This window comes from Anas platyrhynchos, chromosome 6 (genome assembly GCF_047663525.1).
Source record: "Anas platyrhynchos isolate ZD024472 breed Pekin duck chromosome 6, IASCAAS_PekinDuck_T2T, whole genome shotgun sequence".
Lineage (NCBI taxonomy): Eukaryota > Metazoa > Chordata > Aves > Anseriformes > Anatidae > Anas > Anas platyrhynchos.
Window position 1 is genome coordinate 30094890 of NC_092592.1, and position 24120 is coordinate 30119009.

The following is a 24120-nucleotide window of genomic DNA, read 5'->3' on the forward strand; positions in this document are numbered from 1 at the left end:
TGGGGAGAAATATCATCCTGGTCATTTGCAGTCCCAAACATGACCTAAAAACTCTTCCTGGTAGACCTGCAGAAATTATCTTCATCCTTTGTGCTGTGACATCCTGATACTGCTGGGGCAGCTGAGCCTATGAAAAAAAGCAACTACAAGACAGTGAACTGAGGAGCCAACCACCTTGTTGTGTCATTCCTCTTCAACACAGTGTGAGGGCTGCACAAAATGGCCAGGGAAATTGGAGGTAAAAACCATATGTAATTCCCTCTATACAAAGAAGGTCTTAACATGTGATGTATAACTGAGAACGCAACTTGAAAGTGCTGTTACCTACTGGAGGTTTCATCAAAGATTTGGGCAAGAAATGGAAGAATATGAAAACCTCAAGAAAATCAGCATGAGATGGGGCCAGAGACTTTGTTTTGCACCACTAATGCGAAAAACTGAGATCTCACTTACCCTGCATGAGGACTCCTGCAGTGCAGAGAGAAGAGGACAAAACAACAGCACCCATAGGGACATTGCAGCTGAGAGGTGCTGTGGCTGCCTCCAGCTGAGCATGAGGGAAATCTCAACCAATATTCTTGGTTGGCAATCTGATGAAAGGGCTTCATAGGAAGGGGAGAGGTACTAAGAGTGCAGTAGTAAGAAAAATGAAGAAAGGAACAGAAAAGCACACAACTGGAGTTCACTGTTATTGTGTTGCACTGTGTGCAACACAACCTTGTTGTGAATGAGGACCTCATAGTACTACATCCTGTACAAATGCAACCCAGAAAAAAAAAATATATATTTCTGCTTGAAATCATCAATATTTCAGCAGAAGCCTGAAGTAGCCATCACTGTTTCAAGACTATACAAAAACAGTCAGAACAAACAGCAACTGTTCACGCTGTTCAGAGCACAGAGCTTATTTACTTGGCTCAATTAATTACCTGCTCTCTCTGGCTTTTTGGATGCAACTTTTTACATGGGTCTTTATGAACACTGAACAAATCTAAAAATGAGTAACAGCCCAATAATTTTTGGGTAGACCTGTGTGGTCCCAGGAGTTGGACTCGATGATCCTTATGGGTCCCTTCCAACTTGGGATATTCTATGATTCTATGATTCTAAGTGAGAATCAGACATCTGCTTTCTGCACGCAGCTCTAGAGACTCCTGACATATACTTCTGAGGGAAGAACAGATGCATTCAGACATGTTTTTAAAATGTTTGCTTGCTTGCTACAATATTTTCCTTTCCTTCTCTATGGAAAATCAGGTTCTCTTTGGAACAGACATATTAGCAGTATAGAAAAAGGGGAAAAAAGTTCTGTACACCTAAAGCTAATCTGAAATACAAACCATATACAAAGACCTATAAACTTCATTATTTGAGGTCAATAAGCAAGTTACACACAGTTCAAGGGCCAATTTCACATTGGAATTGGACTCAACTCTCCAGAGTAAGTTGGTCCTGTTTGTAATTATCACACAGTCTCAAAAGGATCTGTGAATTGTAGATATGCACTCAGAAAGTTGGAGAAGTGACATTTCTGCCTTTCTTATTCTATTAAGTCTGTTTCTAGCTCAGTGGATCACAAGTTAGTGGACTCTATGATTTGTGTTCAATGTTAACAAAATGTTTTTGAAATAAATCTCCATACAAATGTTGATCTCAGTCACTGAGGTAATGAAACAGTTTCAACAGGAAACAGTTTAGGTCTTGTGCCTCCCTTTATGTCTGTATTTAAAGTGGTACCATAGAAGTTCTTGTGTTTAAAAAACAGATGAGAAAACATCAAAATGCCCATTTATTTCATGAATACACGACTTTAATTGAACAGCTGAACCCTCAGCTGGAGAACAGGTTGGCCTCAGGAATGTCCCTGTTCCTCTCTCACTCCTGAAGACATAACTCAGCTGAAGACATAATGTCTTAGAATAGCAACCTGCTAATTTATAGTCTTGAAGAGTCTCCCTTGTGAAAATAATTAGCTTTCAGAATTAGTTTTGGTCCTTAACTGAGCCTCATTGACTTCATCTGCTTCATTTGCAAAATTAAGCATGATGTGCAAAAATAATTCAGTAATAGAAACCATTCTTCATGTATCATTTTTCATCAAAGGACACATAATGAATATTAATAACAGACAATTTGAGAAGGAAAAGAAAAGAGATTCCAATTTAAAAATGGAACAAAACAAAAATTAATTTAGCTTCTTTTAGCATTTTGTCAGAATTAGGACCATGAAAGAGCTGTGTGCACCAAGAAACAGAAGTATCACTCAGAAGAGTATTTTTCCCATACTTTTATTGAATTTTGAAATCTCTGGTGTAAATTGGTTTAGACTAATTGAATGTGATTCAACTGTGCCAGTATGTACTAGTTAAGAATCTAGATCATTTTAAAGATAATGTGTAAGGATCTCAACTAATGAGTGCTACAGTTCTACTCAATTCATTGGGTACATCAATAAACAACTAAGGAAAGAATCATGAACATTGATTGGTAGCAAGCAACTTGAACTGGTAATACAAAAGCGTATGTGGAGTCAGGGCAAATGTGGATTATGTTAAACTGTGCCACTCACTACTTGTTTACTGCACATTGAAGTCTCTGAACCTCACTTGCCTTAGCACAGAAAACGCCAGTATCACTGATTTACACAGATCCAGCAGAAATTTCATGAGATCCCTTGAAAGATGCAAAATTCAAGCTGCCATTAGTATTGAGAGATATTGTGAGAGCACCAGGAGAAGGACATTCCTGTGGTTACTCTGGAATGAGAACGGATCAGCAGATATGAACCCAGAGAGACCCTGAACATAAAAGCAAAGATACACTTTAGGTGGACAAAGGAGAAGGAGGGTTGCAAATCAAGAGCTGTTCTGTACACTGAGCAAAAATGGGAGGACTGATAGTGACATGGCAGAAACTAATTCGATGACATTAAGACAAAATATATAGATAGCCTCTTCTAAGGCACACAAGCAGCCGATCAAGAAAACTAGCTAGGGAAAAAAGCTTTTGGACCAAGACCCTGTAGTAGATATTATTCCATTCTTTTCCCAGCTACCTTTACTTCTTACTGGCCCAACATTCCTCAAGCACCCAATGAAAGACTTGGTCTGCATACAAAGCTACAGATGTTTTTTTAAAAAAATCGTGTAGTAAACACTAGATGATTTGCCATTCTTTGTAATGGAATTTAATTTCTTGGACTGATTTGCATCATTTTCTGTAGGATTTGAAGGTGTTCGTATACCTTGCTAAAATATTTTTGTTGATGAGCATATCTGAAATACATCAGAGGTAAGAAAAGTAATGAAAGTAAATATCTTAAAACAATAAAGCAACTAAAGCTTAGGAGAGTGGTTGAGAAACCAGAATATATACAGAAGCTACAGCAGCTACAATGAAGCAAAAACATAACTAAATCTGCTTTAAGGAACAAATACTAAGACATACATACAGACTTCCTTACCACTGGTATCTCTAATGTTAATGCCAGAGATATTTTGTCTCCTCAGTTCATCACTGCCCATTTGACATTCAGTCATACATGTCATTTCCCATCTCTTTGGCGGGATATGGATAGTGGCCACAGCTGCAATCTGTTGATGACAGTTGGCTGCCCACCAGCTGGTGTTGCCATTTGCCAAAGACTCCATCATGCTTGCTACATTGCTGATAGCTCTTTTCAGAGAAAAGATTAATGATCTCAGATGTCATTAACTAGTTACTCTTGCATCTCTTTTGCATTCTGCTTTTACAGCTATTTTGAATAGGAAAGGTAAAAGAATGCAAATGGAGAACTAAAGGGAGACACATGAAAACATATTAAAACATCTCTTTAGAGTTGTCATGTATTTCCTGTTTACACCTCGTTTGACTTAACAGGCAACACATTTCCTGTATTTGACAAAAAGCCTCCACTTACAAACAATGTGGAGAGAATAAAATTTGTGAAATGCATAATTAAAAAGATAACTATTCAGAATTCTCATATGGAGTAAAATTGTACACTGAAAAAAAAAAAAAGAGTGATTGTATCTGTGCATTTGTATCACTGTCCTCTACTGAATTTTAAGTAGAATATCTTCCTCCCGTGCATTCATTTTATATCATATTAGTGCTAAAATTACTCAAAAAAATTACTTGAAATGCTATTAATAAGAGGTTTGGCTTTCACTGAAGAGGAAGAATTCAAGGCTTTTGAAACAAGCAGATATGAGTTCTGTAATCATCACATTCACCAAGCTTGTCCATAAAGACGGTATAACAGTTGCATTACAGACCAAGTGGCTAAGGGTTATTTTCAGTGACTGCTTATGCAAGATTTGGGATATTTTAGAGGTGTTAGCAGTGACAACACATAAATGAAGCAGCAGCATTTTACAACTGCAAATTATTTCTACTTTTTTAAGCAGGTTGGTTGTCTGTCCTTATGTGATGTGAAATAAAGCAGGGAAAACACTGTTACACTTTTTTTTTTTTAATAGACAAATTTACAGCATTCTGGTCATGAATACAAGATTATTTTATTGTATTTTTTCATATGCAAAATGCTTGGGGATTCCACAGGTTGAAAATGCCTTTTAATTTTTATGAAGCTGTGAAGAATAAGTTTACAATGACTGCAGAAAGTGGAGTGGACAAAGTAATCTGAGGTCCCCACAAACTCTGTATTTATGTGTCAGATGGAATTGTCCCATGCTGCACATTGAGAAAATGTCCCTGGTTTCATACACAGCTTTTTTTTTTTTTTTTTTTTTTTCCATCTGTCAAGAGCAGTTAGACTGATTTAAGGGGACTTCATTCTCCCATGGGAAATATCAGGAATGCAGAGTTCACATTTGTAAATGTAATCTGTAAAGAAATATGAAGCCAATTTGTACTGTGCTTAGACAGAAAAAATAATTTGGGGCACTCGAATGAGAGTGGTACATCAACTTAAAGAGAAAATGACATCCACCATCTAGGCACCTAGTCTCAACGAGACAAGACACAAATGCACTGTTCTTATGGAAAAGTGCATGGAACTGTGTAGCATAGTGCAGTCCATAGCCCAACTTATGCACTTTGACAGTCCCACGATTTACATACCCAGCAATTTATGACTTACTGTGTTTAGTCAACTTTGATAAATGGCGACTGAAACCTAAATTCTCAAGGGGCAGTGGACATCTAGCTGCCTTTAAAATCAACAGGAACTAAGTACCTAGAGACCGCCTAGAATCTGGCCAGATAAACACAATGGTGTGCTTAAAAGGACAAATAACTACGTACCAGACACAAACAGAACAGCTTAATCTGCATCCATAGGAAACATCAAGAAAGTAAAACCCCCATGGTCATTAGTTATATGTCAGATTTACAGTATAGCTCTGGGGGTTAAATACTGCTTGGTTAAGCAAATGACCAAAAAAACTGTGATAGACACAGCCTGCAGCAACTTCAGAAGTTCCCTGTGGGGAGATGTAGTTTGAAGCTCCTCTTCTGCTACCATTTCTTTTCCCTTCATCCCTCTCCATCTGTTTCCCTCGGCCTTGCCTGACCTAGGTGACAAAAGTCCATAATCTTTCCATAACCCACATGATTTACATGGTTCCCCCCTTTCAGTCCCAGATTGGAAGAGCTGAATATCAGGACCATAACGTGTCCCTTGTCTCTGTTCTGGTATTTGGCATGTGAATATGGTGGTTGCACAGCTGTATCACCACATCTACAACATATGAGCACAGGAATACATAATAACATTAGGTGCCTCTAATAGGAGGAAAAGAGAAGGAGGAGGTTATAATACACTTCATTGTCCTGGCAAATTCGGGCCTAAGGTGTGCATGGTTCCATTTTGTGGTGTTTTGCTCTGTTTTACCAACTTTTGATTTTGAGAGAGAATTACATTTTTCCATCTCTCAAGCATGGCAACAAGAGCTTTTGCAGTATAGAGACGTTAATTTCTGAATCTCATTTCCATTTGATTTATTCTGACAGCGAGTTTTCCAGAAGCAGAAGCAGTTTGGCATGATGTCTCTGCACAGGCTCACCATGAGTCTTAGGTTTGTAGATCAGCTTCCACATGTGATATGACACCATGAAAAAATGAACCTATACAATTAAGTGCTTACTTGAGATTTATTGTTTTTTTTCCCCCCTTGCAGTGTTTATGTAAACTATTTCAATTTTGTTCCTGTACAATTTGAAGTTTCCCTTCCAAGTTAGAAAAGTTATCCAGGAAAATAACTCCTTTGGGTCTGCACCTGCAAACACACAATCTCACATACTTTCATTTGAATGCTTTGATGCGTGCTTGTGAACACAAAACAGATTTCTTTTCCAACCAGAAAAGAAAACTACGCTTCATAAAGTACCTAAGATGCAACCTAAGCTGTCATCAACAAAAACATCTACTCCCAGTACTCATCCCATTGAATGTGCTCTGGAAACACTTTGAGAAAGGGATGGTAAAGGATTACAGGCCAAATGGATGGCAAAACAGGAACAGTATTAGAATACTCTTCAGTGCTGAGGAGAGAAACACTTTTTGGGGCCTTCCTCAGGCAGTTCCTACTGAAAACAATGCCATTTTCTCCTCTAATAACTCTGAAGGGGAATGTGGAACCCACAGACTAATAAGAAATATGTTGTGATCATCCTGATGGGAGCAGGGAAGATACTTCTGTGTAAGAAGCATCTGGCTGCAAATGGAAAATAATTTCTTTCTTTGCAAAAGTTACTGTTTCAACCCTGCAGGATGCAGACGAGTTGCTGGAGTCCCACTGAAAATGACATTTCTTTTTGTCCATTAAAAGGGTCATGAGAGTGCTGTCAGGGCTCCCTTTCTTCACAGCCACAGAGACTCCATTTTTACAAGGAGAAGAAAGAGAGTGGTAAATAGAGAAGGGATAACTGGCAGAATACAATAAGTTGCTGAATGCCAGAGGGGAGCTGAGTCAGATGTAAATTTGATAGTTTATGGACTGGCTTCCTTGCCAATTTGAGATGGAGTAAAAGAGAAAGGGGATAAAGGAGAAAGGGAAGGAAAGGTTTGGCAGAGCAGTAAATCTCCATCTTTTTTGTTTATTATATGGGTGGAGGAAAATTACAGAGGAAAGTCATTTGTCAAAAGGAAAAAAAAAAAGAAAAAAAAAAAAAGTACGATGGCTAGGGATGCTGAGCAGGGGAAAGCTTAAGAATATGGGTGACCTAGTGATTTGAAGCCCCCGGCTGAGTTTGTTAACAAGGCTTTAGAACACTTCAAGAGGAAACTTCAACAGGCAATTACAGATCAGGCAGAGGAAAAAAACTATTAGAAAATAAGAATACAAGAAAGGGAAGATAGTGTTGACACACACACTGATGAGAAGACATTACTCGTTTACAATTTCAGGGGCAAATACAAAGAGAAACGCTAAATCCCTTCTGCCATCCAGTGGATTAGCAGGCATCCAATAATGCTGATAATTTTACCATAACACTGAGGCTAAGATATGTGAGCTGATGACACCCTCTACCCCAATGCTCACATAGCTTACACCCACATGGGGTATATCTGCTTGGGTCACTGACATGCTGTGTGGGGAGGCAGAGATACACTCAGGGCTAATTATCTTTATCTCTAGAACCTGAGATAACGTGAGAGCTATGTCAGGATTTCTGTCCAGCACAGTGTTTAACAGTGTTTAGTCGTAATCATGGTAGGCCCATGCATGGGCAGAATCTTTTGGGTTCTCAGGTAGTTATACTTTCCTGTTCACCATAACCTTCATTCAGTCTCATACCAAGAGAACATACAAGAGTGACGGAATTCCATTTCCAGCATTATGAAATTCTGGCCTTCTCAGGTCTACCACCCAGCCTTGTCCTCCAGTGTTTGCTCAGATTCTTAACAACCTCATAAACTTGGCCTTATGAAGCTACTCCAGTACATGTAGGCAGGAATAATCCCCTAAATCCTTTCTGCTTTTTTTGTTACTTCCATGAGGTAGAACAGAATTTCTGTTCTCTTGTAAGTAAGAGAATGTGACATCATGCAAATTTATGCCAATTTAACATTACTGACGTGTACCAAATGGGAGTCTCCACTCTCCACTCCTAAATATACCATCAAATCTTGTTTCCACTGCTGGGAAAAAAATAAATAAATAAATAAAAGGATATAGCACATAATACAGTCATTGTTTAGACCCCTGTAAATCCAATGCAATTGTACCATAATTATTTTTTCTAACCAGTTTTGGAAACCCCCATACATAAACACATACGTAAACATATACTTCTCCAAGAAACGTACACAATACCTGTTCTAGGTTTTCTGTTTTTCTTTTATTTTCTGCTGGGGCATCTTGATAAGGTAAAATGAAGAGTTCAGCAGATGTGGGCAGACCAGGGAGCACTGCGACCAGGATATGATTGCTTGAAATACCTGTTGCCTGACACATAGATAATTAACGGACAGATAAACAGTGGGGATGGCATCAAATGCTCACAACTTCTTTGTGAAAGCATCACAATACTTACATAAATGACATAAGGAACATCTTGTACTACAAGGAGAATCTTGTTAAACTCCAGCACAGGAAAAAAGTCAGGGAATAATAATTTCCTAGTCTAAGTTATTTTACCGTATACTCCAGTAAAATATACAGAGTCCTAGGGCAACAGTTATAATCAGACATGCTAAAAGGAGCTGCCAAATAATGGTCACATATGGTATGATACTTGTATCTAAATTTAGCTATTTTGAAGTTGTATCTCTATTCTAAGTTGGTCCCTGAGGTTCTGTATTTAGTCAATGGTAAGAAGCAATATGTTAAAGGGCAAGGTATGTGGGCTGAATTGCACTCTAGAGGTGTGATTAGTCAAAACAGAGCTTAAAAGCCTTGTGGAGACTCAGGGAGAGAGAAGAAGATGAATCAGATTTGAATCCCAAGAGCCAAACAAATTCTTATAGCTCATATTCTGGGTCAATTCCACAACCTAATGAGGAACAGTTTTTTTTTTTTTTTTTTTTTTTTTTTTTTTTTTTTTCTCTTTAGCTGTTAAAGATTGTATTATTCTGCAAATTTTTAGGTTTTTGTCTTGTTGACTGAAAATCTTAAACAACCAGTTTATACCCAAATCTCTGCTCAATACAAAATTAGCCAAAATTCAGAAAAGAAATACTCCATAGTCATCACTACCAGGGCCACCTCTGAGTACAGTTTCAGCTGCTGTTATTGTGGCATTAGACAATTAGATTGTAGTGTTCTCCAGTAAATGAGAAAAAAAAATCCTTCAGGAATTTTTATGGGCAAAAGGAGGAGAAACGTAGTTTGCTGAATCTTCCTCCATTTCCTTTTTGTGTTGTGGATTATCCAGAACATCATTTAAATCTCAAGGTTAGATAAAGGTACCTCTTTTAAATAAAAGATTTAAATCTTTGGTTTCCAAGTGCTGATGTTGGTAGGTCTCTTCCCAGGAGAAAAAAAATATAAATAAAAATAAATAAAATATAGTGCCCTCACATAAGGGCAGACCACAGCAGCTGGACACAAACACAGAGAATTTCCTGCAGTCAGAACATGAAACAATCTCAGGCGTTAATCAGATTTAAGACTCATGAATTCTTCTCCCTAGTACTTCACAACCAAAGAGTTGGAGCATCTGTTCCTTCCAGGAAATGATGGACAGAGGATGGGATTTCAGCAAAATTGTGATTACAGATCTCCATCATTTGAGCTAATTCTGTGACAATTCCACATCTTACTGCTCACAACTCAGTGAATACCATATGGAGTTATGAAAAAAGGAGCCTTCCCTTCCACTCCTTCCACTGCATGACAAGGAAAAGTACAACCTTCTGTTGCTGTTTTTTGTTTGTTTGTTTGTTTTAATGGGAATTTAGAAGAATAATTATAACAATACAAAGGTTGTATATTCTCTGTGGTACTCAAGTACTCTGTAGAACGCTGTATTATTTCTGCTTGCTTAAAAGATTATTCTAAGATGTCAAGAAAAAGACATAGTATTACTGGTTAATGTAAACTCTTCATTTTCCGAGGCTGGGAATGATTTATTTATTTATTTATTTTTATCCAAACTGCTCAGTTTGTTCTTGTCTTCTTCATCAAAAGTTGGATTCAGGACTCAAAATCAATGATGTGAGGAAATAATTATAATTGTAATACAAAAGAGGATATTTTGTGATAATCTGAAATTATCCCTACTTACAGAGAAGATCAGATTTTAATAGGGAACTACAATTTCTTATGCAGAATTTTTATCCATGTCTGTGGGACTCTGTAATAAGAATGTAATACTTTAATAAAAGTTCATAAAAATTCTATAGCACAGCTATAATTTTCTGTTAAATTATTTAGTTATTCAACTTATTTTTATACAGTGTATTTAATTGTCATCAAATCTATGGGTTTAACTTTATTTTTTATAAGAATTTCTCACAAAAGGCTTGTTTAAGGTGAATCATTTAGCTACATAAAAGGGGATAATTAGCTATCAATTATTTTTTTTTTTAAACTCCAACAAAAAAAAAAAAAGGACTGTGTTTTCACCACTCTGCTTTTGGAATGTATCTTTGGTACTGTGGTTTTTATAATCCTTTTTTCATGGCTTTATTTTCTTTTATTGAGTTGTTTATATTCTGAAAATTCATCTGGAAGATAAGTGGAGCCTTGAATACTTGATACATACATAAATAAGTCAGAAGAACAAGCTTCAGAAAACTCTTATGTTTTTTTTTCTTTTCTCCTTTTTACCTGTCTTTTGAGGAAATTGAAAAAAAAAAAAAAAAAAAAAGCAGCTCAGTAAGGATCCAGACAGGTTTTCAGCTTTCTTTTTTTCTTTTTTTTTTTTGTAAATAGTACTTCTCAAATTTTAAAAGAACAAAAAGTTTGTAGACTCTATTAAAAAGCTTCTGTGTACATTTGTGTCATCATTTATGCAAAATGACTAAAAAGACACTGCACGCTAATCAGGTGAACACAAACTTGTTTCAAACAGTTCCTTTCACTATTTTTCTGCTGAGCTGAGGATCCCCAATCGTTTCTCTTAATGTATCTCAGCCTCAGTTTGAAATCCAAATCTTCAGCCAAACACTAGTTTTATGACATTCTGTTCAAGAGTTAGAGGAGGAACTTCAGAGCTACCCCACAGTGTTCCTGGGAAAAATAGCATCCTATCCTGCCCCATGAGCCTCATGCTATATGAAGGACATAAAGCACTTACTGAGGTGCTCTCCTCTGTAGTGAAATTTTGGTCTCCTAAATTTCCTACAGCATATTTGCAACTCCAGTAGAATAGCACACCCACTGCTGTGTAAGAACAGTAGTAAAAGAATTACTTCTTTTGCAATGCAGCAGTAAAGACATTTGTACAGCTATAGGCAGATATAAGCTGTTTGTTTTCTATATGCCCTTTTCCCATGAATATTCTATATAATGTGCTGTGATTAAAAAAAATAAATAAATAAACTGAAGGCTTACTCCGAGCACCAGCTTGTCATAGGATGGGATAATTTCACTTAAAATTTAGGAATCTGGACTCAAAACACTGGTCTAGCCTCCTTTTATAGTTGGTAGGGACAAAGACATACCTTGAAATAACACCATATCCAGCCCTAATACGGGCAGAAAGCAGAAATTAGAGCCACCATAACGAAGATGATGCACATTGCTTACCTCCACCAGGGCTCTCTTGACTACTCTACTAATATCCCTCCTCCACTCTGGGATATCTGGATTGTAGTCGTCCAGGTTTGGGGAGAATGATAATCGCAGGGACTGAAATTGCTCTGCAGATAGAATGACATGGTGGTAAGTAAAGGCTGTGAACATCTCTTAGTGCCAAACGAACAGCAGAACCTAGTGAAACTTGCTGCGGTTTGTGCTTTTCTTCTCTTAATCAATCTGCAGGTGATGCACACTCTGTCAGAGAATCTAGCAGTGAATCTGAGAGATTTGGAGAATCTGAGAGATTCACTGCTCTAGTGTCACAGAACCGAAAAAGGTGATAGGTCCTTACTTTAATGGATGAATAGCACTGGAAAGGAAGCTGTGTTGGGAATATAAATGATACTTTAATCTTGACCTCTGAAACAGGCAACCCCTGGGAAGGAAACTGTGATTATACTCTCATAGACATGCTCCAAACATTTGAAATCTTAACTGGACAGGGACAAAGGTGGGGAGAGGTCTAAACTTGGAAAAATACTTCTTAATCTTTGATTATTATTATTTTTTTTAATAGTGATGTTCAAAATGATCATTTTAACTATGTGCTTAAGGTAAACTATTTAAACTGGGATTCTCAGCGGTTCTTAGATTACATCTACACTATATAGCATTTGTGCACCCTATCTGTTTCTGAGACCTGAGTGCATCAAATCAGTATAGATTTCAGTCCAGGACTATACCACACTGCATTGGCTTTTTTTTTTTTTTTTTGAGCCAAGAAGCTTCTGCATGAGTAAAGAGGCTTCTACTGGCCAAGATGGGGGAACACCAGCTTGCAAAATGACCTAAAGTCTAGATAATTGTGTTGGATGACAGACAGAGGGGGCTCTGGGAAAGAGATCAACATTCTGTGATCATCTCAGTCTGAACTAACGTCAGTCAGTGGCCTTCAGAGATCTTATGCTGAGTTGATACCACTGGAACTGAGTTTACAATCTGACTCAAAGGATCCTGAAATAGCAACCTTATGTTGCTGCTAGGTAACCTGGATCTCTAGCTCTTGATTATGGAGAATCTTATGTGAAATGAAATTGGAAGGGCTCACCATACACAGCAATGGTCTTTGTGTCCTGAAGAATGATGTTTCCTGCTGAGACCTGAACAGTGATGGTGTTCATCCCTTCTACAGAAAATGTGAATGTGATGCTCCCTTCCAAAGTGATCAGTGGCTGCAAATACACCAGAAAATAAATAAATAAATAATATGGTTGTGAAGGAAAATTAAATATTAGTTTGGCTCTCTAGCCTACTGGGATAATTTTGGAAACTTAGCTTGGAAACTTAGACATAGAAAGGGTCCTGTGACATGGAAGCCAATTTTCTGGAGTCAGTGGAGTAGGCTCAGGGATCCAGATGAAGTTGTCTTCCCAGAGCTCAGAGTAGGGTATGTAAAATTTCTAAAGGAGTTCAGTTTTAAGATCCCAATATTCCCCAGCATCTGTCTCCAGGAAACTTCCCACTTAGCAGGCTGGCTGTTCTGGATCCCCTGTTAAAGTGTCTTTTGCTGCAGAGGGGTCCATATGGGGGCCCATGAGACTCACTGCTCTGGTGTCACACTCCTCCCCCAGGTCTAGCTGTGAATGACTTGGCTAAGATCACTTTAAAGAGGTTGTGGCAAAATCAGGAAGCAAATCAAGATTTCTCATTTGCTCTCTTGACTTCTTAGACATGGAGACATTGTTTTTGGAAAGTGATGGGTTTTGGAGAGGACATAGATCTCCTCAGCTTGCTCTACAGTGCAAATTAGTTTATCAATGAGCTGTGCCCCCTTTCTGCAGCTTTTGCCCTAACTTCTATTTTCACTTATTAATGAACTCTGGATGAGATCTTCAAAGCACACAGTATTAAGTCAAACTGTGTTCCCATTGTAGTCTGAAGTAAAACTCTCACTTAAATGAGAACAGAGTTAGACCAACTCTGATCACTTATGAGCTTAGTAGATCAGAGGGAAGGTTAAAAGGTGACAATCACAGCCTGTAAGTACCTCTAGGGGGAGATGATATCTGATACTACAGAGAGTTCTTTAATCTAGACACAAAGATGTAATAAGATCCAACAGCTTGAAACTGAAGCTAGATAAATTCAAACTACAAACACAGGGCATATGTTTAACTCTCAGGATAATTAGCTACAGGGAAGTAGTTGAGGGAGAGGGTCAGAAAGAAGAGCAATGGATTCTCCATCATCTGTGGGATGTCATTAATGCAAAACAACCCCCCCAAAAAAAATCAGATTTTGCTTTAATCAGAAATAGTTAAATAAAGCAGGAAGTACTGATACAATCCTCTGACCTGCATTATACAGAAGATAACCATGTGTGGTTGAAGGTCCCTCTTTACTCTACAAAATCCATAAGAATATTTCCCCTTAGAGAGGCCCAGGGCCTCTGGGTACTTCAGCCTCAAAGTACAATAACAGTTGTAATGCCTGTGCAGATTTACCAAAACTCTGCAAGCACAGAGAAGCACGATGCGGTGCATGGAGTTTTCAGCTTTTATTATTGCTGTTGAAGAAATGGGAATGGGAAAGTACATACTAGAAGTTATTGGGACTTTGGTTCTCTACACCCACCTTGGGTGAAAATGCAGACAAACCTATTTGCAATTTGCATGAAATGCCAATAAACCCTACAGCTAAGTCACAGCAATAATCACAAAACAGTTCCCACATTTCAACATTTTTACATCAAAGAACCAATAATTAGTCTCTGTCTCTGGTATACAATTTTCTTTTTTGTTTGACTATTTAGAAGCATTTCCATATCTCTCTCTTCCTCCCCTTCTCAGTCAGCGAGTTCCTCCCAAATTGTTTTGACCTCAGTCCATAGGGAATACAAACCTCTGTGTTGTTTCCAAACCACCAGACATAAGTAAGTGTTCCCACTTGACTTGGCCACAGTACTGCTGTGGCATTGACCTCCTTGTTCTTTGTGGTGACAAATGGGAGAGATAAGTGAACATGTTCCAAGGGACCTGCAGAGACAGAAACGAGAGGTGAGTCCTCCCCCACTGTGAAATGTTGACTTGGTAAGAGGGGAGATCTGAGGGGACACACATTGGTTAGAGGAAAAGGTGATGTCTAAATTACCCTGGGGCATGGCATCTAATGGTGCCATTTGTAGAGAGGCAAGCTTAGATCTGTTCCACATAAAACAAGAACCATCCCTATACCTGGAGCTGAAAAACTTGGGCCCTTTACTGCTTGAATATTGCATACTTATCACTTAAAGAATAGGGACAGACCGTTATTATGTGACTCTGCCCTTCACCAGGAAGACTTAAAAATGTGCAGGACAAATAGCTTCAGTGGACACAGAGCATCTCTGCCAATGCAAATTGCTATGATTTGGAGAACTTCAGCAGTGTTGTATCTATTTATACCAGATGAAATTTTGTCTGAATACATCTATTCACTGAGTGCCTTCATTTTAATGTTAACCTATACTCCCTCCTTTTCCTCAGCAAACACTTTTATTTCTTTAGTATAAACAGAACATAATTCATTTGACAAGTGACATTATACCCAGAGTTACACACTTCCCATCTTCTGGAGACAGATGGGCCTTTGTTGTTATATCTTGTCCTATAGATTATTTTTTTTTTTTTAAATGCGTTCTGACTGTTCACTTAGATAACAAGACAATTGTCCAAGGAGTGACAGAGAAAGAAAAAGAAAGAATTCCCAGGTGATATGGGGATACAGGTTTCTAAAACAAATTAAGGCTACATCCTACATCTGTGAGCTTTTCAGTGCTGACAAGGAGCAACCACAGTTTTGGAGGATCGATTGCATTGTTCATATGGAATTGAGATACTCTGATCCTAAAGGATCTTTTATACTCCAGGAAATAATTTTTCAGAAAATATCCTACGCATATATCACCACTTAGACATTGTTTTTCAATGTGGAGAAACACTATACATTTCAGAGCAAACACTCTATTATGCCATACATCACACACAAGCAGAGAGACGTGGAAAAATTCTCCCAATTCAGACTGTATAACAATGCCAATATCAACAAGGACCACTCTTCCTGACTCGTTACTAAAATGCAGATTTCTCTGGGGAGTAGACACAGCTGCTGGTTAACTTGATGCAGCCCAATTAAGAGTCACCCATGACCAGAATAAGTAAAGCCTGCTATAGACCAAACTGTGGCTCATTTTTCCTTTGATAGTCAGCAGTCAACACTCTTCTTACAAATTGAGAAGTGAGAATTTCACTCAATGGAATACCCCTGCTCCAGCACATTTCTGTGACCTGGCCTTGCCTGCTCTCACAGCAAGACACTAAGAACCGAAAACCACCAGCTTCCCAGACTGAATATTTTGCAGCTCTGGTATCTTTTGGGATATTTGCCAAGTGCCCAGTGTCAACACGGACCTCTAAAGGAATGCATTTCCAAACACCTGATGTGGTAACAGCAGTAACAATGGAGCCCATGTAAAATTTAATCCACTCCCATGTAACTACACAGCTGCTCTGAATATAGCTTAAATGACCCAGCACTGCAGAGAACACCCAGCACCTTCTCAGACCTTCACCATCTGCCAACTAGGAAAGAACACGAAAGAATATCTCAAGCAAGTCAATTCTGGCTTTGCATTTATTTCTGTGCAAACAGCTGATGGGTCAAAGTGGCTGAAATGCTGAACTATTATCTGGCCAGCAGATGGGGATAGTTCACTCTTTATAGGCCCTTAGCTGCTAGGAGACTGCTTCCTCCCAGGTAAATCTGATGAGAATTCATTTTTGAGCTTCATGCAGGGCCATGGTGACTACAGCCCTTCATCTGCCCCAGGAAAAACTGTGTATGAGTCCCTGAGAATGGCAAGGGAAAAGCTTCTCAAAAGGCTCCCTTGGAAAAGTGCTGTTATTTTGAAGTATTCAGACAAATGCAGAACTAATGTCTCAGGGGAATTTTTAACCTGTCGTTTCAGAGACAGCCTGTTGGCTGGAAAAGCACTTTATATACAATTTGCTGTCCATGCACCCCAAAATGCTCCTTCCTCACAATAATCTGCATTTGCAAATCACTGGACCAACTGCAGTAAAGGTACTGCTCCTGTGCACCAGCCCCAGGGCTGCAGCAGGATGAGGAGGGCACTGGGTAGAGGCTTTACTCTGATCTTGGAGATCACAAACACTGTGGTTCAGTGCCTGCAGCTTCACCCTCAGCAAGGCTTTTTACAGGCTGATCACAGGTAAGGAAGGGTGTTGGAAGGCCCAAGTCTGCACATTCTCATGTATCAACCCTGTAACAAGGGGTCACCCAGTTAGTGCCCCTTTCGAAAATTCTCCGGGCACTCAGGCTGCACATTGCTTTTCTATGGATCTGAGCAATACAGTGTGTGTCTTATTGTAAGGACATGTATTTTTACAAAACTCTCAAGAGGCCAAAGCCATGCTTATACACCACAAGCAAAATAAAACAGACTGGAGCCCTTAATAGAGAGACAAGTGGCAATGCAAGCATTTCAATAGTATTTAGAAGCTTTTGTGGACACAGTCATCAGACTCTGGAAGGGACTGGATTTACTGTATATCTCTGGCCTCAGCCAATCTATTTTTACTTAGAATAAACTATGCTTAGTTTTCAGCCTTTTCTGAGGTCCCTAAATCTTCGCATAGAGAGAGGTGAGAGACATACTTCAGGGATGTGACTTCTCCAGGGGGTCAGGTGTCTGATTCAGGTCCTGCTGCAATGATCATGCAGTACTTAAGTCCCATGTTGGCTTCATCACAACACAGAAATTTACATTTTATCAGCTGCTAAGCTACATGAACACATGTGGATATTGTTTATTTGTTGTATGGCTAAAACAACTGAAGCAGTTCTTAAGCTTTCAATGGCTTGAGAAAATTGATTAAAACTGTTTTACCCAGAAAGCCAATATGCGTGAGGGTGAGGGCTGGGCCCCTGCCTTCTTCTTCCATTTTGTTGTTGCATGAGAAAGCAGTTGTTGCTTCATAGGGCCTCATTAGTGTGCAGATACACTAAGCATGTGCAATGGTCCCTGTGGAATCATCTCTTGTCAAACAACAAACAATTACAAACCCTGATCACAGAAGGCTGTCAGAACCTTCTGAGAAATATCAACTACCAAAACACTTCTCCATTTGATTCCAATGACCTTTAACAGAGTGAATAAATAAATAAATAAATAAATAAATAAATAAACAAACAAACCATGGCTTCTGTTGAGCTCTTTCACAACTGGCAGCAGAGGGAGAAGGATTTCTGCAGCCTGCTAAGTTTCCAAGCACAAACAGGAAGGCACAGTGGAATGTGACTCCAGAACCTCTCTCTACTGCAAACATCCTTTTCCCTACTCTATACGGGATGATATTATAAAAAAATAAAATAATAAATAAATAAATAAAAATAAAGCTGTCTGAAAGCTGAGAACTTACCTTGATTCACCAGTGCATTTACACAGAAGTGGTATGGGCTAAGTCCCCAAATAAAAATAAAGAAAAATGACAAAAAAAAAAAAGCTTGATAATAATCTGATTTATCAATACAGATATTTTTTGCAAGATATGAGTTTTGGAAACACATGGCACTGCTGAAGGATTACGTGACATAAAAGTTTGCCACAGGACAGTATCAGGTTAGGGAATTATAAATGGTACACCTTGGCTGAGAATGTTAAGGTCTTTCTAAAGGAAGGCAATCAGGGAGGTATTTGTTCCCACTCCCCTAGAGCTCAGTGCTCCCTCATAAAGCCACTGTCTCCCACAGCTACCACTCCCACTGCTCCCATCTGCTGATATGACTGTGCAACATTAAAGAGCTGCCCTCTTCCCCTGAAGAGGCAGCTGCTTTCGTGCTATAAGTAACACCAAAACTGGAGTACATGGAATGTGCTAAATTGTCTAGAGAGTATGTAGAGTTACTTTAGTGGTGGCTAAGTGATATTTTGTAAGCACAACTTACATAAAAATAACTAACTTTTGGATTTTCCTTTTTTTCCATTAAATCTGCCACAAAAATACACAGTCTAAAATATAAATTATTAACCAAAAAAAAAAAAAAAGGGTGGGGGGAACACCATACAAAGCAAATTATGTACCCCCTCCCCTCCCAATCCATTAGGGATATTATGAAATTCCAGTAACAGTTCAACCCTTTGGTTTCATAAACGTGTGACAGAATAAAGATTAAAGAACACGCTGATTATTTTTTCCAAGGACTGAGATACATTTCAGTGGTAAATCAGAGACAGGTGAAGTATAAAAAGGTTGAAAAGAACAGCTAAACAGCAATGTGAAGATAATATTTCTTCTTGTTATACACTTTAACACCAAGATTTTGGTTCCTATGACAACAGAAAGACTGAAATGCACTGGTTTGCATCCCAAATGCAGCTGCATTTCATTAGGGGGCAAAACACACGCACAAAGTATAAGTCAAGGCTTTTAAAAGTGATTACAGATCCTGAATCTCTTTATTTTTGTGGAACTGTAAACATGCAATTCAGAAAGGGACGGACACTCCTCTGAGGTGTCTCAGAGCAGACCACCCAAAATTGAAGGTAAAATGTGGTTCAAAAAGCAAATGCAACTATTCTCTGTGTCTCCTCCCATTCTGGAGTCCTCTGCTGGAGGACTGATAAACACTTGTCATCTTCCATCACTCCCCTCCCAGCTGCAAAGCCTCAAACATCATCTCCAAGAGAAAATTATATATATATATATATATATATATATATATATATATATATATATATATATATAAAGAATGACAAAAGCTAAAAATCATTATGAACATACATGTTACATGCAGGTACAGAACAGCATTGTCAGATCCCAGGCTGTTTTCCACCAGCACAGTCACTCGGAATATGCCCACGTTTTGGTAAATATGCTTGATCCCATCTTCTGTTGAGCTGAGATTAGCATATGAAACAGCAATGCCATCTCCAAAATCCACCTGAATGAGGGATCTCTGAAGGTCTCCCTGTGGTGACAGAAAAGAGAAAGGGTCAAAATAGACTCTGATTATTTTTTTATTGTAATTATTTTTTATTTATTTATTTATTTTAATTTTTCTTCTGGAAGAGATCTCCTGGCACATCAGTCCACAGTCTGATGCTACCAGAGGAAAGGTGGTGACTTCATCAACCTGCTTATTAGACAGTGGAGAGAAAGTGATAGTTCTCGTGGTTGACTTGGCTGCACTGTTAAGGAAATATTATCAAAGATGTGTTCTGTAGCCCTGCTTTTCTAGCTATCAGGGGAGCTAGGAGATCTTCTGGAAAACATACTGACTGGGTCTCCTTATTGTGAAGTTGTGTGTTGTGGTGGGGAATCATTCTCATCTCAACAAGCACCGAGGACATGGGTAGCTATTGAGGTTGCCTCAAGAATCTTTGGAACAACCCACTTTGTGAGTTTTGCATTTAAAATCATAATAAGTAGATAGATAAAACAAAGCAAGAAGGAACTTTGAGAAGTCCTCAGGGAAGGGTTAACTATATCCAAGTGGCGGGGTGTTAAAAGAACTACTTCAGCCTCACATGATAACAATGGCTTACAGAAGCTTATGACTTGTGCAGTGACTTGATTAAAATGACCTGGATTTGTGTTTGCTTCAGAATAGCTACCAACACTACTAACACTAAATGGGACACTTTGTCCCTGCGTCAAAAGAGAAGTGCTAATGAATTAACAGGGCTGATTAAACTCTTATCCTTCTGCCTACAGATTATCCTAGCAGAAAGGGTTTGTAGCGTAACTCACACTGCCACTTTGTGACATCAGTGTCCTGGACTGCCAGTCTAGCAGGCATCAGAATTGTTGCAATAAATCACAACAAATAACAAATAAAATTCACAGCTGGGGGGAACAAATGCTGAAACAAAAGCCAAGGATATCAGGGATTTGTATTGCTCATGCCAGACACTTTAATGTGAAGCAATCCTAGAACTGGTTTTAATCTTCTGTTCTTGAAACTGAATTTCAGCCTGGTCCATGCAGCTCCATCAAACTCAACATCGAAGTCATCCAGCCCTAAAAAGTATTTTAAGCCCAAAGGAGGTTGCATTTCATTATTCTGTTTTACAGGCAAAAAGCAAATTTTTGACTTTTTGTTTGCAAGCCAGTTTAACACACAAACACTGAGAAGTCACACCAGTTTAAAAAAAAATATAATAATAATAATTCCAGATAATCCATATGTCACACACTACAAACACTTGCAAGCCTTTCCTATATCACAAGGCAGAGATATGCCCATGGTAAGGGCAGCTTCTGACAGCAAAATCGCTGCACAGCCTACACTGACCTGTATAGCAACCGTGGCTGCTACGGATCTTCTCCCTTTCAGGTGAGATGCGGTATCTTGTCACAATTTTAAGCATTCCTGCTCCTTTTGAAAGTGCCCCTCAGTGGCTCTGCATGATGCTCACGCGGGTAAGCTCATGCTTGCTGCCTGTTGCCATGGAGCAGCTTCCTCCACAGGCCGGTGCTGGAGCAGCTGCCACTGTCTGGAAGAACTCTGCTAAATTAATAGCTGAGGGCAGTTCATAAAACTGGCTGAAAGGATATTTAATTTACTTTGGTTTGGTTTCCTTCCCCCCCTCAACTCCACCAAGACAGTCCTCTGGATGCCCAGCTGGAATGAAAGGTACCTGTGTAAATGGTTGGCATCAGGCAGGTTTCCACATTGGAAAAGGAAATGTGTGTGTGTGTGTGTGAGGGAACTGTGACAGAACTGCTTCCATTCAGCATGTTTCCTCGGTCTTTTTATCACTTGTTGTGAAGTCAGAAATGGTGGAGGCCTGGCTGATTGGAAGGTAGGGGGAGAAGAGCTATACCTGGGGATAACAAGAGAGATAAATTGTCCCAGATGCTCTGTAGAGGTTAAAGCGGCAGTCATTACACTACCCTGGCACCCTGCTGGAAGCTCAGTTGCTTCCAAAATGATGAGACAGAAATAAAAGTATTGCTCTGCTTTGGAGGATCCCAGGCTGAATGTGTGGAGGGAAAGGCATCCCATGACAGAGTTACATGCCTGGGGGGCTTCCTACAGATATGTTATGCTGTTTCTGTACAGTCTTGAAGGTAAAGACAGCAGCTCCCTGTCCTCCTTCTGAGAGCACCAGTAAGGGCAAAAGAACCCTGAGATGCTGAGTCACTAGGGAGAAGGCCAAATTGAATATGCTGGCAGAAAAACAAGCAATCAAACAAAAAAGAACATGGGGACCTCATGTGTTAAGCCAGATCCAGGTTGCCCCTGGGTTGATCTTAAATAAGTTTCTGAAGTTAAGCCCCTTGGTGAGGTGAGTTATTTGAAAGAGTCTCTGCAAAGTTTCAAGTAAGATGCAGTGTTCTGGGGTATCTTGACTTGATGCCCTGTTCAACTGAGCCAACAATAGGTATCAGATGGGATATGCGTCCACAAAGAAAGGTGAGCATACATGAGTTCCTCTGCTCTGAACCCCTGGTCAAAGGGGAAATATATTCTCTCAAGCATGGTGCTGCACTGAGACCAAAGACAGAGTTCTCTAAATACCCTCTTCCATTTCTGTTAATCCCATCGCTAGGGCTTTACTCTTTCTTGTTGTTTGTTCTACTAAAAAGAGATGATATCTTCAAGTAAAACAATTATTCAGTAAAGTCATACTGCTGGGACAAAACAGTCTGCATGGTTAAAACCACACCACTGTAGTGACCCTGTTGGCTTTATCATCCCTGAGTATATTTGAGTTCATGCAGCTGAGGTGTATTTCAGGACAATGTACATTCCCCTGAATGTTTGAGGTAGCAGAGGAACATGAACAGGGTGATTCAATGTTAGAACAGCCCTGTTTCTGCAAGTGTCAAAATTCATGCCTCAAAGAGTGTTTTATCTCATCTTCATTTTCTCTATTGCCATAAAAGCCATAGTGTCTACAGGTGCTGCCACAGAAGGGAGCCATTTCCAACACATGGAGGATTTAGATTTCAAATTTTCTTCCTAATTCCCTAGGGAGAAAAGATGCTGACAGGGACATCTGAAAAACTAATTGAAGAAGAACTTCAGCTGCTGTTCCCCCAGTCTTTTTCATTTGTCTTGGCCTTTCCTGTTTTGTTTTAAAACTCTTTGAACTGGAAAAAAACATTTTCCATTCAGTAAGATCCAGGCTATAACACTTCTCTGAAAATGCCACATTTTGAAAGGCTGACATTTAAAATTCTAGCTTAGAAAGGGGAAGAAAAAAGTCAGGAAAACAAAGAGACTGTGGTTTTGATTTTTTAATAATGTTTTATCTGTGCCAGGAGAGAGCATGGGCACAAGACAGAGGATAAAGAAGGTAAGCCCAAATCAAAACATTTCTGTACATCCTACACCTGATCTACATCAACCCCAGCTGTCTGTGTCTCAGGCAGCTCTAGAGAGCCATTTGCAAGTGGCTATCTTACCGAGAGAGGTTTTGTTTTGCAAAAGATTGATGCATATACATATCTCTTACTAAAATCTCTCCTGTTGTTTTTTCTGACTTCTCATCATTTTGACAAACCCAGTGCTCTGTGATAGGGTTTCCTAAAGCTTTTAGCCTGATTAAGGTGGACATAAAACTCACCGCATTATTTCTGCAGCCACAGCAAAGCACTTGGATGCAATCAGCACTGAGTTATCTTTGGTCTGCCTCTCTGGCCTGTGCTGTAAGAGGGCTTTAATGCCAGGGCTCTTAGGCATCAAGGGAAAAATTTTCCAAGTTGGCTGCTTGGGATGGTATCTCTGCATTCAGCTCCTGTGCTTTAATCACACTAAGCTAGGCAGCAACCAATTACAATAGCTAGAAAAATGAAAGTAATTTTAGTGGATTTCATTTTACTTTGTATTAGGTAAAATATACAGTATTTCATTTATAATATGTTGCAGTATGAACAATGTTGGATATACCTGAAGAACTACACTGCAATCTTGATAAAGACTTTAGTCCAGCCAAAGACATACGCATATGCTGAACTTCAAGCACGAGTGCTTCTTGTGACCTGTGAAAAAGCCCTGAGAATTAAAAACAATTTTCCCAAGACCCCATCTTATGCCTTTTACCTACAGAACATTTGATAGTAAAATATAAATTGGAAATTTACTATTTTCTAAGGGATTTTCTCATTAAACAACTAGGGCATTTCTAATCATAAACGCAACCCTCACCCTCCCCCAAAGCCAAATGCACACTTTCCCTGTATCTTGCCAAAACAATAAAGCATACACAAGACCTATATGCTTCCAACAAACTCTGTGAAGCTTTCTGCCTCAAGGTATGCCAAGAAACAGCCTATCTAGTTCACAACAATATTGTTACATTTTGATTGCTTTTATGCAGCCCTGGGTATTTTGGTGTATCTGAGGTTAGGGCTCATTCCAACCCATCTATCAGAATTCTCTCTCAAACACTGTCTGAATC

General features: G+C 39.1%; 1 protein-coding gene across 4 annotated transcripts in view; it reads right to left on the bottom strand.

The window, feature by feature from the left end:
• SORCS1 (sortilin related VPS10 domain containing receptor 1) overlaps positions 1-24120 on the bottom strand; it is a 287180-nt gene that overhangs the window by 12343 nt on the left and 250717 nt on the right. For all 4 annotated transcript variants that reach the window (XM_027460308.3, XM_072039771.1, XM_072039770.1 and 1 more), the window contains exons 19-23: positions 19493-19679; positions 14553-14686; positions 12760-12883; positions 11661-11773; positions 8283-8414 (exon numbers count right to left, since the gene is read on the bottom strand). In XM_027460308.3, coding sequence (XP_027316109.3) covers positions 8283-8414; positions 11661-11773; positions 12760-12883; positions 14553-14686; positions 19493-19679 — 690 coding nt within the window. The remainder of the gene's footprint in view (positions 1-8282; positions 8415-11660; positions 11774-12759; positions 12884-14552; positions 14687-19492; positions 19680-24120) is intronic.